Genomic DNA, 13,560 nt, shown 5'->3' with positions numbered 1-13,560 from the left:
TTATTTATGACGACGCGATTAAAAACGTCTGAAGCGCATACGGGGTACTTCCCGTGCGCCACGTTTGTAGCGCCCCTCCTTCTCTTCTTCCTTCTTCCCCGAGGGGAGCCGCGTCAAAGCAACCAAACCTGTGTGAGCTCCCCTCTCCCCTCCCTTCCCCCTCCCCTCTCTCTCTCTCTCTCCTCCTCGTCCTCGTCGATTCCTCGCACCATCTCCTATCCTGTATCCCCGCCGCCGCCACCGACGGCGAATCGGCGGGGCGCCGCCCCGAATCTCCGCCCTCCGCGCTCAGATCTCCCCCCTCCGCGCTTCCGGATGTCATGAGCCGCCCCCATTTGCCCAAGGACCCGACCTTCCCGCGCACCAATGGGTCCTTGGACGGCGGGGCCCGCGGCCTCGGCGAGATCGAGGAGGTGGGCGCTGCGGCCACCGTAGCCGTCGAGCAGTCGCCGCCCTCGCAGTCCTCGTCCCCGTCGGCGTCGTCGCCGCCGGCGGCGATGTCGTCGTGCGGGCAGTACATGCTACACCGGGTGCGCAAGCTGGACACCCTAGCGGGCGTCGCCATCAAGTACGGTGTCGAGGTAACATGCGATGGGAGTGATGTGCTGCTGTGTATTATTTAGGGGCCTCTGGTTTTAATATTATATTGGAGAATCAGATGGGATATTAAACAGCAGCATTTTTTTTAACTTGGTAGCTGTTCTGGGCAGGAACTCTTTTCTATTTTGTTTCTTTGGTGAACTGATTTTGGAATGGTTGGTGTATTCGGATCGTGTAGGTAGCCGACATTAAAAGGCTGAACGGCCTCTCAACTGACCTCCAGATGTTTGCACACAAGACACTGCGGATTCCACTCCCGGGGAGGCACCCTCCGTCGTCTTACCAGGAGAATGGTTCATATGAGAGTGACGACAGGTAGCTAGACTGAAATTGTACCGTGCATCAGCATGGCATGTTACATAAACCATGTTACCAGTGTGTCTCATGTTGTGTGTTTCTGATCAAGCATTTTTTTTTGGTGTTATAAGTGATATCACTAGTTATTTAAAGAGTCCTTACAAGTTCACTCAGGAGATGCATGTCAAGATCAAGGTCAGACTAGGGCACTAGTGCAATGTGGTTGAATACATGCCTTCAACTATTGCCACGTGAAACCGTTGTGTGTAATACAACTTGAAATAGCAACTGAAAAGGAAGCTTAGCCTTGTAGTCTCATGCAAAATGTTTCTTATAATTTCAAGTTTCAACTGCATGGTTGTTGCCAAAAAACCTTTCTACAACCAGGGGAACGTTCTCCCGTCACATCAATTATTGAGGTTGCTTTGAGATCTGTTATTGGAGAGAAGCTAAACTGAAAATAAATTATGAAGTCCTCTCACACCTGCTAGTCCCAAAGAGGTTTTGAATTACAGATGTGGTAGTAATACGTTACTCTAGATGTATAAAAATACACGTTTGCTGCAATCTAAACATGCAGCTAGATTTATTAGCTTTGTTTGTGTCCTGTTTCTGCGTTCAATGCGAGTAGCAAATTTTCTTTAGCTATTCGCTTTTATACATTTAATATTTTAGAAGTGTTTTTTCAGTCCCTGTAGGGTCATTTGAGTTGTTTTGGTCTTCTGTACTATCCAGATGATTTAGCCTGTTAGGTACCTGCCACCCCACACACTGAAGTTTTTTTATGAAAAAAAACTGATTTTAACTAAATATGCATGCACAATAACCTTGTGTTGGAGCTGTCCGCAGTTGGTATACCCTTTAACCGATGAGTCTTGAGTCCTTGAATCTTTCTGTAGCCACTTTTTTCTTTTAGTGACATGCAGCTAATCAGTTGAGTAGGCATATAACTTGATATTTTAGGTCGACTGTATGAACATTCATGTGGCATATTTAAGATGGTTTGGCATATTTATGTTGGCAATTTTAAGCTGTCTTCATGTGACCGCAGTATTAGCTATGGACATAAGTCAACATGTGAAGAGCTCTATAGGAGCTAACGGTTCATGTGAACCACTGTCTTCTGCTTATGTGGCTATCATAACCTCTTTTTCAAGCATTTATGATCTTTACATGTCTAAAATAATGTAAAAAAGTAGATGTAATTCAGACATTTGACATTTGTGAGACATTTTGGGTGAATACAGTGGCAGTGTTTTCACAGTTATGCACCCAAAGTCTTAGCCTTTCTGTCTAGTTGCTATTGCAGCAAATGCTTCTTGTTTCTTGCTTGTCAAGTCTCAGGCTTTCCACAATAATTATAGTTAATTACATCGTATGAAGTCTTCTCCAGGTCATTTTTGCTATTTCCATGATATGCCTTACATGACATAACAATATTATCGTTTCAGGGAATGTACTCCACGCCGCATTCACGAAGATATCTTGGATTCAATTTTGAAAACACCAAAGCCCAAAGTTTCGCCAGCTATGAGTCTTCTGCAGGGATACTATGGCCTTGCACCACCTCCAAAGAGAGATCAAACAAGTGAAGGCACTGAAATGGCAGTTTACAGTAAAGGCAAATCTGCTTTTTTGGATGTTGAGCCGTGGCTGGAGCCACCAAATTCCGACCCATTCCCTCTTCAGAATAGGAAAACCAGAAGCTTGATGATAGGTTCTTCTCTTGACGGTGATACTGATGAGAATGGTGACAGTGAAAGGTTCATAAGGCGGCGCCAGAAAGCTGATGGTGAGCTGTTACCGAGGGAGGAAAATGGTGGTGACTTTCTGGCAAGCGCTGGAAAAGGCTTGGCACTGAGGCCAAAGTCTAGCAATCGACCAGACATGAACAAGAGCCAGCAGAATCTTTTTGTGATGGCGGAGCCTTTGTTTGTCAATGGTGTGCAAACTGTAAGGAAATCATCCAGCACTCCAGAGTTCCAGGAGCCAGAGACCAACACCAGTTCATCCATATGGTCAGCGAGCAAGTGGAGCATAAATACAGATGCTTTCGCTCTTCCTCTCCCCATCCCTCGTTTTGACAACATTCCAAAGCCCATTGCTGCTTGGAGAAACAAGGCGGCTCGCGACTAATAAACTGCTATATCTTGGCTATGTGCTTGATTTTTCCTGAACTCGAGGCCCAGAAAAGTGTCCATGAAGGAGCTTACCAGTCTTCACAGCTTTGGAAGCATAGCAGGACCGCGATTGGCTCCTGCTAGTTAGAACATTCTGAAGATCAGACACATGTGTCTAGTTGGAACATTCTGAAGATCAGACGCATGTGTCTATATGTTTCCAGATGGTATCTAGATTAGGTTTACATGATTCTCATGTTATATTGGGCTTATGTTGCGCCAAGAGTAGCAACGTTAATATTTGGCCATATAAATTATAGATGCTAGATGACATAGAGGAGACTTGATATTTGAGGAGGATATTCTTTTGTACACAATGAGATAATGTAGAGCATCAAAGGGCGGTTATATATGTGTTGTATGTGTGATCCCATACCCTAATATAGAGGAGGTTGGCTTTGTTTAACTCCAGACTAAGTTCTTTTAACACTTGTTTATGTCTTACTAAATCTCTCAATTCCGTTGCAGTCGTTTACCTTTGTTTCATGTCAGTCCATGTGATTAGTTTTGCTGCTTTAGCCTTCACTGTCTGGAATCTGGATCAACGTGGACAACCAGAACCAGAAGGCCAAACCTATCTCTTTCGCCCGCATCCCACTCCAGTACTCCACCCACACCCACATCGTGCAGGCCGCCGCAGCAGGCGACAGCCGAGAGCGCGTCCACCCGTCAGCCCGTCCACCACCCGCTGGAGGTGAGCAGCAAGGACCTAAACCAGACAGTGACCACGACTCAAAGTCGCCAAAACTCCGGACAGCCACGTATTTCCCCACTCTCCAGACGAACCTTCTCGATGGCGACGCTGACCTCCCCTCCAGCTGCCCCCGCATCCACCGCCACCTCCCCCGTCTCGCGCCTCCGGCCACCGCGCCCCTCCCTTCTGCGCCTCCGCTTCTGGCCAGCACCAGTGGCGGCCGCCGCCGCCGTGCCTTCCCCGATTGCTCTGGGCCCAGGCTGTCGTTCCTCGTCCGGCATACGCTGTCGAGCCGCCGCCGGGCCCTCGCCGCCCTCCTCAGAGCCCCCTCCGTCTCCGCACGGTTAGTTTGCCCTGGTTCTCTCACACAGTCCCGATAGATTCATAACAGAAGGGTGCACTTCCTTTTTAAAATTTTGCAATAAATAAATAAATAAATACATAAAATAAAAAAAATAGTGGTTTCTCTAAACGATTACACATTATCTGGAGTGAGCAACCAGAAGAGTTGTCCTACGGTCCTACCTTTGGGAATCTGGGATCTCCATTTATTTTTAGGCATTGCTCTAGAGTTACCAGATCATCATCATTAGAATTTCATTGCAAAAAGAAGCTAAGTTGTAGACATACATATGTATCTCTTGCCCAGCATATCTTAATCCTTCAATTATACTTTATGTCCCACTCCAGATCGTAGTCATCTTGATCGATAGTTTGATAACTGGTACAATCTGACGATACGGAGTACTTCTCATATTTTTGGTCTTCATAAGATGTGATGCGTTCTATATATCGTTCCATGTGTAGATCAAGTTAAGATAACACTGTAAGTTGTCATAACTGGAGGCACATGAACGAGGAATTTTGGCCTCAAATTTATTTTTGAGCAATTTCTTGTCTCTGGGTGCTCCAGATCCAGAGTTCAATCATTTGAATACTTAATGCCACTTGCTGCTTACATTTTTTGATAGGTTCAATCTGGATACAACTCACACAAAAATTATTTTAGATACAAAATTGCTAATCATATATCCGGTGTTCATCTGTGCATGTGTGATCTTGTTTGGATGGTAGTGTGGTTGCTGTTGATCTTCTCATGATTGCATGATCGTTATTTTCTTGCTGATGCTTGATGTCAAATGCTTTCCTGATGCTTATGTGATTGTTGGAAGATTATGATATACTGAACTGCATCCTGTGAAGAGCTCATGTGGTCATGTGTGATAAATGAGTAGGGATGCAAGTAGGTTGGCCTGCGAACCTGCATATAGGGTCAATTTTGTTTGTTGCTTGTGGCAACAAAACTAGACCTATATGCGGGTTCGCGGGTCAACCCACTTGCATCCCTAAAATGATTCATATACCCATGTCAATGAGTATATTGAACTAGGAGAGGTGAAGCAAGTACAGCCTGTATACACCAAGACCAACTTCTTATTGATGCTGAAAATATAAGCTGTTAGAAACTTAGAATGACTATAAACTGGAAATTTCTGTTTCTTAATTATGTGACTTTAAAGTATAAGGCAGGGTGATGACATTAATTTGTTGGATGTGAAAACCTCATAGTAGCTGTCAGATAAATCTGGAAAGATATGGTTAATTCTTTCACTAAGTGAAGTGGAACAACTCAAGGTTATCATTAGATGGTAAGGTAAACCAGATAGTCGGCAATAGATTAGACCTTGTCCTGACAATGTCAATAGTACAACTGAAGATACATCGTCAGGTTAAACATTCCGTGTTCCAGCTTACTTTCAGTTTACTCAAGTAAACTAGAATGCTTAGTCATATAATAACAGAGTATAGGTTGTACATGCAGCTGTAGATGTTGGCCCCTAGAATCCAAGCTCAGGTAAGCTGCTAAGCTTCCCTCACTCACCAGCAGCTAGAGGTAGAAGAAAACACCCTCACACACACACACACACACTCAGTTTCAGCGTTGGTTGAAACTGAAACACTGAATGTGACAAACTGAACTGCCTCTTTCCATTGCAATATGGTAGTATATATACAACTACATGTATCTCTACCAGGTACATTGGAGGTATGGTGAGTACACCAACTACCTACTCCTAGTACATCCACTCAAGTATCAACCCACTACCATAGTACCATGGCTGATGTACTTCTACCAACTATATTACTTAAGTGGCCTATTGCCTTGCTACAGCACAAGAGATGAACAGCACATGCTGACCCAAAAGTCCTTGCTGCAGCAGGGAAAGAAAGACAGGGCAGCAGCAGATTACAGCTTACAGTAGACCATAAGTGTGTTTTTTCAATATAAACAACGGCTCTATATCCTACTTAAACTGATCCATATGTAGCAGAATTACAAGATCTTGCAGCGCCAAACTGGAAGGTGTTAGTTGCAAATGTAGCTACCAATCAACTTTTACTGGCAATGATAGATGGTGTATAGATAGCACATAGCAGTTATGCAGCATGATAGTAGGAGAATGGAGAAACGATCGCTATACTTGGCTAGGAGTGTAAACCACTGCTATCAGTCTATGATATTCAAGTGAAACTTTTGACTGTACACTTGGAAGGATAGTGTTTATTATGTGCCATCATTGCTCCTAATGTAGGTCGTTTTAGCTTTGTTCTAAAGTCAAACTTCTCTAACTTTGACCAAGTTTATAGAAAAATGCACCAACATCTGAAACATCAAATTATTTCATTACATCTACCATGAAATATGTCTTGATAATGCTTTTATTTAGTATTGTATATGCTAATATATTTTTGTATAACATTGATCAAAATTAGAGAAGTTTGACTTAGGACGAAACTAACATTTTGGAACGGAGGGTGTATATATATAATAACTAGCCCAGAAGATAGGAGGAAGATGCTCCAGTAATCAGCATACGGAGACTAGATTAGAAATTGTTGTCCCAGAATAACTGCTGCTATATTTTTGCATGTTTCCCACATATAGCATCACAAATTTGGTTGCAGACTTGCAGGAAGCAGCTGCTCAGGTGTCTGTGAATTCCTCTCACCACTGTAAATGATGAGACTCCCTAGAAACTAGCTCCTCACCCCTCCTAGTTGCTCCCTGTCTCACAGTGAATTTTGAATCTTTATACAAAGAATGAGTTTTAGCTAATTTCTTGTGGTTATGAGAAAGGATTAGGGCCTCATGAGAAAGCAGTGTTTCATTTGATGAAAAGCTTGGTAGGCATGGCAAGTCGTGCTAATAGGACATGTGACATCTATTAAAAGATGTCAAGGGCGTCAAACCCCTGACTGGCCGGACCGCGGCTACGTAGTTCGTAGCCGTCGGCCGTCTTCTCCGGTGAGGTTATACCCCTCTACCGCAGGCTTACATGAAAGAGAGAGAGAGATAGGATAATTGTTCTTGCTTGCCTTGATCAATCTGATTACAAGGCTTATAAAGCCATAGTCCCAACTAAAACGAGTAACCAACTCCTAGAATCTAGGGACAGATAACAGGGAAGGAAACTAACAATATCTTTCCTTCTAACCACCTGATGCGCCTGGTACAGAGACCTGCGCGCCCTCGGCGTCCCCAGACGCCGCGCCTTCGCGCACCGCGCGATCGGCTGCGCGTTCAGCAGCTCGCCAAGTCCCTGGCCCGGCGCCTCCTGGTGTAGACCTTTCCCCACATGACATCTCCCCCTCCGTCGAAGCTCAGCTCGTCCTCGAGCTGGAAAGAGGGGTACTTGGCGCGGAACGCGTCGACATCTTCCCAAGTAGACGATGCCGCAGACTCGCCTTTCCACTGGATCAAGACCTGGCGGACGCCCCGGGCCAGGCGAGAACGCACAGCACGAGCTGGTTCGGGAGCAAGCGCGCCATGGTGCACTGCTGGCAGAGGTGGAGGCGCTGCTGGTGGAGTCCCTTGGAACTTCTTGAGAAGGCCGACGTGAAACACGTCATGCAGTCGTGCTCCTGCGGGCAAGTCGAGGCGGACGGCGACGTCGTTGATCAGCTCGGAGACGCGGTACGGCCCGAAGTAGCGGGGCTTGAGCTTGCCCGTCGACGCTTGGGGCAGAGAGGCAGCGTAGCGCTGGCGCAGTCGAAGGAGAGCCCAGTCGCCCACGTGATAGGTTACTGGACGGTGGGCGGCATCATAGTGGTGCTTCTGGACTTGCTGAGCTTGCTGCAGCCGAGCACGAATGTCCGCCAGGAACTCGTCACGCTCCTCCATGCTGCGGGCCACAGCAGCCACCCGCCGGGTTTGTAGGAGCGAAGTGATGGCGGATCGCGGCCGTAAACGACACGGAACGGGGTGTCCCGCAGCGACGTCTGATAGGCAGTGTTGAAGACGAATTCTGCCGAAGGAAGCCACCGAAGCCATTGCCGCGGTCTGTCACCTGTCAAACAGCGAAGGTACATAATAATGACCCGATTAGCCGCCTCTGACTGGCCATCGGACTGGGGATGGAACGCCGTCGTCATGTGCAGCTTCGTGCCCATCAAGCGCATGAGCTCTCGCCAAAACGTGGAGGTGAAGATCGGATCGCGATCTGACACCATGGACTGGGGAACGCCGTGTAGACGAACAATGTCGGCGAAGAAGGCTGCTGCTACAGACTCCGCGGAGTACGGGTGCGCCAGGGGTATGAAATGACAGTACTTGCTGAACCTGTCCACGACCGTCAAGATGACGGACTTGCCACGCACCTTGGGCAGCGCTTCAACGAAGTCCAGGGCGATGTCGGTCCAAACGCCTTGTGGAACGGGCAGCGGCATGAGCAGGCCTGCACGCCCTCGTGGCCGTCCTCGTGCACGGCCTGCACGATCTCCCGAACAAGGGCTGAGTCGGGCGGAATGTAGAGCCGGCCCCTGTACTGGACCAGGCCATCCACCAGGGACCAGGGAGCACCGCGGGCGCCGCTGGAAAGCTCCTGGAGCAGCGCCACCAACGCCGGATTAGCACCATGAGCCTGCCGGAGGCGCGTGACGAAGTCGAACCGTGGAGCGGAGAGGGCGAGGATGGTGCTGCCCTCGCTGTCGTCTGTGTCACGGCGGGAGAGCGCGTCGGCGACCGTGTTTGCCGCGCCCGGCTTGTACTCCACGGTGAAATCGAAGCCCAGCAGCTTCCCCACCCAATGGTGCTGGGGAATCGTCGAGAGCCGCTGGTCCAGCAAGAACTTCAGGCTGTAGTGGTCCGTCTTCACCAGGAAGCGACGGCCCGAAAGGTACGGCCTCCAGTGCCGTACAGCCTGAACAAGGCCGATGAGTTCGCGCTCATATGCAGCGAGCGCGCGATGTCGTGGGGCGTTCGGCCTGCTGAAAAAAGCAATTGGATGACCCTCCTGGATGAGGACAGCACCGAAGCCATGGGAGGACGCGTCACACTCGACGGTGAAAGGCTTGGCGAAGTCCGGCATGGCGAGGATGGGTGCGGAAGACACGGCGGTCTTGAGAGCGTCAAATGCCGCAGCAGCGTCGTCGTTCCAGGAGAACCCCTCCTTTTTGAGGAGAGCGGTGAGCGGGGCAGCGACGGCGCCGTAGTTGTGGACGAATTTGCGGTAGTAGCCCGCCAAGCCGAGGAAGCCATGCACGACGCGAGCGGACCGTGGAGCAGGCCAGTCGCGGATAGCCTGCACCTTGGCTGGGTCCATGGCGACGCCGGACGCTGAAATAATGTGGCCGAGGTAGGAGACCGACGTTTCGCCGAACGCGCACTTGCTGCGCTTGACGAAAAGCTGGTGGCGCCGGAGCTCAGCGAGCACGACCCTGAGATGACGCAGATGCTCCGCCCACGACCCGCTGTAGATAAGAATATCATCAAACAATACCAGAACGAACCGTCGCAGAAAAGGCCGCAAGACGTCGTTCATGAGCGCCTGGAACGTCGCCGGAGCGTTGCACAGCCCGAACGGCATCACCAGAAACTCGTAGAGCCCATCGTGAGTCCGGAACGCCGTCTTGTGGACGTCGGCGGGGCGCATGCGGACTTGGTGGTACCCCGACCGTAGGTCGAGCTTGGTGAAGAAACGAGCGCCGTGGAGCTTGTCGACGACGGGAATCGGGAACGCGTCCTTGACGGTGAGCGCGTTCAGCGCTCGGTAGTCGACGCAGAAACGTCACGCGCCATCCGCCTTCTTGACGAGGAGGACCGGGGAGGAGAACGCCGAGTCGCTGCGACGGACGATGCCCTGCTCGATCATAGCAGTGCACTGCCGCTCCAGCTCGTCCTTGTGGGCAGCCGGGTAGCGGTAGGGTCGGACTGCTACCGGCTGGTCGTCGGGCTTGAGGATGATGACGTGGTCGCGGGAACGCTTGGGTGGCAGTCCGCTGGGCGCTGTGAACATGTCCCCGAAGCCAGCGAGGAGCTCATCGAGGAGAGGCGCTGCCGAGGTGGACGCGCAGGACTCCACCAGCTCCTGGAGGGGGACACCGGTCCAGCAGGTCGGCCGGCCCTGGTGCAGGAACGTCATTGTGCCCGCGGTGAAGTCCCACGTGAGGCGTCCCAGGGATTCCATGCACTGTGTCCCGAGCACCAGGTCATACCCAGCAAGGGGCATGACGAATAGATCTGGGCGCGGCTGGATAGGCAGCCCCGAACGCCGCGCAGCTTCTTCCCCGATGAAGTTGTGGGTGGAACCGGTGTCGAGGAGCGCGATCAGGGACGTCACGCCCACCCCCACGCGAATCTGCATGGTCTTGCCCATGGCCACGCCGGCCACTGCGTGGAGAGAGAAGACGGGCGCCTCCGTCTCTGCGGCCTCAGCAGCTGCCCCGGCACCGTCAGCGTCGTCAATCTCGACGCCGTCGATAAAGAAGATACGCCTGCAAAATCTGTTGTGGCCACGAGAATATTTTTCATTGCAATTAAAACACAGCCCCTGACGACGCCGGTCAGCCATCTCTTCCGGAGTCAGACGGCGTGAATTACCCGCGCCGCGGCCCTGCTGGGCGGCTGCGGGAGGTGCAGGCAGCGCCAGCAGCGGTGGAGGCGCTGGGAGGGTTGCGCGGGGCGGCGCCCGAGGCAGCGGCTGCACGGGGCGTTCGGCCTCCATGAGCTCGACTTGGCGAGCCAAACTCATTGCAGTGGCTAGGGTCTCCGGGTTGTGGATGCGGATGGCGTGGCTGAGGGGTGGAAGAAGACCGCCCGTGAAGAGTTGGACGCGCTGAGCTTCGTCAAGGCGGCCTGCGCGTGGCAGTAGGCCCTGGAAGCGATTAGCGTAGTCCTCGACCGTCCCGGTCCGCCGGCATTCAGCGAGCTCGAACAGTGGTGCCGAACGGAGGGGAGGCCCGAAACGTAGATGCAGGAGCTCCTTGAAACGCCCCCATGGGGGTGCGCCCTCATCCTCCAGTAGCTGCGTGTACCACAGCTGGGCCACCTCGTCCAGATGGTAGGAGGCCATCCAGACCCGCTCCTCCGCCATGGTGCGGTGATGGCGAAAGTAAGATTCGCACTTGTTGAGGAAGAGTAGCGGATCGGTCGTGCCGTCATAGCGGGGGAAGTCCCACTTCTTGGGTTTGGGGGGGAAGTCGGTGTCGCGCTGCTCCTCATGCTTGTGACCGCCGGCGCTGTCCGAAGACGACGCGGACTTCTCCTTCATTGCGGCCAGATCGGCCTTCATGGTTGACATCTCGGTGGACAGGGTCTTGAGGGACGCTAGAACATCGGCAAGGGTAGGCTCGGCCATGGCTGGTGACCAGTGGAAGGGCGCAGCCGAGGTGGGAGATGTGGGCGGGGTAGGGTTCTGGTGGCCGGCGGCAGTGGATGATTGGTCGGAGTGGGCAGGGGAGGATCGCCGGAATCCTGATACCAGGTTGTCAAGGGCGTCAAACCCCTGACTAGCCGGACCGCGGCTACGTAGTTCGTAGCCGTCGGCCATCTTCTCCGGTGGGGTTATACCCCTCTACCGCAGGCTTAGATGAAAGAGAGAGATAGGATAATTGTTCTTGCTTGCCTTGATCAATCTGATTACAAGGCTTATAAAGTCATAGTCCCAACTAAAACGAGTAACCAACTCCTAGAATCTAGGGACAGATAACAGGGAAGGAAACTAACAATATCTTTCCTTCTAACCACCTGATGCGCCTGGGCCAGAGACCTGCGCGCCCTCTGCGTCCCCAGACGCCGCGCCTTCGCGCACCGCGCGATCGGCTGCGCGTTCAGCAGCCCGCCGTAAGTCCCTGGCCCGGCGCCTCCTGGTGTAGACCTTTCCCCACATGACATCTCCCCCTCCGTCGAAGCTCAGCTCGTCCTCGAGCTGGAAAGAGGGGTACTTGGCGCGGAACGCGTCGACATCTTCCCAAGTAGACGATGCCGCAGACTCGCCTTTCCACTGGATCAAGACCTGGCGGACGCCCCGGGCCAGGCGAGAACGCACAGCACGAGCTGGTTCGGGAGCAAGCGCGCCATGGTGCACTGCTGGCAGAGGTGGAGGCGCTGCTGGTGGAGTCCCCTGGAACTTCTTGAGAAGGCCGACGTGAAACACGTCATGCAGTCGTGCTCCTGCGGGCAAGTGTTTCTGTAGACATTTTGTTCAATCTAGACATTTTGTTCACTTTCATGAATGAAGTGTTTCTGTAGTGTCAACAGTCAGCTTCTTGTAGGTTTTATCATATGGTTTCCTATCACTAGGCCCATTGTGACACTCAAGATTCTTCGCTTAATTAATAAATGAATGCACACTACTCTGTAATCATTTTGTTTTTCTTTTGACAGGTTGGCAAGAGAAGCTGTCAAGTTTGCAGGATAGAGCACGGATCTTCTTTGCCGTTCTGTTCTGGATGTCATTGTTTTTCTGGGGAAGTGCTTGGGATGGAAGTAACAACTCTGGAGGCAAGAAGCGCCAACGATTTCGAAAGAAGTCAAAGTGAAGATGCTCTAGGATTTACATTTTTTCCATAGGGATATAGCTTTCTATGTTCAAGGACTTGTGAACATAGTAAAGGTGTAGGCATAGAAAGTTGCCGTGTTACATAGTTGTATTTCAGCAGCCGGTACCCTAAAGTAAATTGCCCGGTCCTGCTGTATATATTGCCAATCATGGATAGGAGACATGAATGACATCATAATGGACTAAAGGAGACATGTTATGTCTGTTCCTTGATATTAGTAGTATTATTCTGGAAACAGAATTGCATGTCATACAAATCTTGAAAGCTTGTGGTAACTAAGGTTAGGTAGAATAGCCAGGGGCATAATAGCTAATTTTAACTCTTCTCTCCCCTCCACTCGTGAAAACTATTATTTAGATAGTCATAGTGTCTAAGAGCTAATTACCACAATTACAAAATGTCTTCTAGCAAAAACAAACAATATTATTAAGTAAATGTTTCTTAACAAAAAACTAACATTGAATGATAACCACCATTGAACAATGTCCTATAACAAATTTACCCTTAACAATTTGGCACTCCTCCCAATGGCCCCTGAGTACAGTGTGTTCGTATTTGGTTGCTTTTATGCAGGCTTTACGTAGTGCTTAAAGCAGGTACAATGTCGCTTCATAGCGAGTACGTTAGATTTAGTCATATGATACAATGCAGATTTACATAAGCTGACGTGCACATAAAAAAATAAAACATTATCATTTACATACCTCTAGTAGAAATATGAGACCTCAATGAATATGATTATATGCAACAAAATGTACACAATCACACATAATTTTATCAAATACGCTTTGCTTGTATAGAACAACCAAATATCAAGACACTATGTACTTTTAGCTTGACTTAGATTTATACTTATAAGATCTAATGCAAGCTAAAGCTAATAAAAGATTAGAAGCAACCAATCAGATTTCAAGTGAATGGACGCAGAGCATCCCGTTACAAACAGAA

General features: G+C 50.1%; 2 protein-coding genes across 2 annotated transcripts; both read left to right on the top strand.

Annotated features, from left to right (window-relative positions):
• LOC8067130 lies at positions 49-3,504 on the top strand. The gene is made up of 3 exons (XM_002467012.2): positions 49-581; positions 779-915; positions 2,349-3,504. Exons 1-3 carry the CDS (start codon positions 321-323, stop codon positions 3,031-3,033), a joined length of 1,083 nt encoding a protein of 360 aa, XP_002467057.1. The 5' UTR covers positions 49-320; the 3' UTR covers positions 3,034-3,504.
• LOC110433106 lies at positions 3,692-12,844 on the top strand. The gene is made up of 2 exons (XM_021454759.1): positions 3,692-4,114; positions 12,437-12,844. The coding sequence occupies exons 1-2, from the start codon at positions 3,871-3,873 to the stop codon at positions 12,589-12,591; spliced, it is 399 nt and encodes a 132-aa protein (XP_021310434.1). The 5' UTR covers positions 3,692-3,870; the 3' UTR covers positions 12,592-12,844.

Source organism: Sorghum bicolor, chromosome 1, assembly GCF_000003195.3.
Source record: "Sorghum bicolor cultivar BTx623 chromosome 1, Sorghum_bicolor_NCBIv3, whole genome shotgun sequence".
NCBI lineage: Eukaryota > Viridiplantae > Streptophyta > Magnoliopsida > Poales > Poaceae > Sorghum > Sorghum bicolor.
Note: the sequence above shows the minus strand (reverse complement) of the source record. Positions and strands in the feature narration are given on the sequence as shown.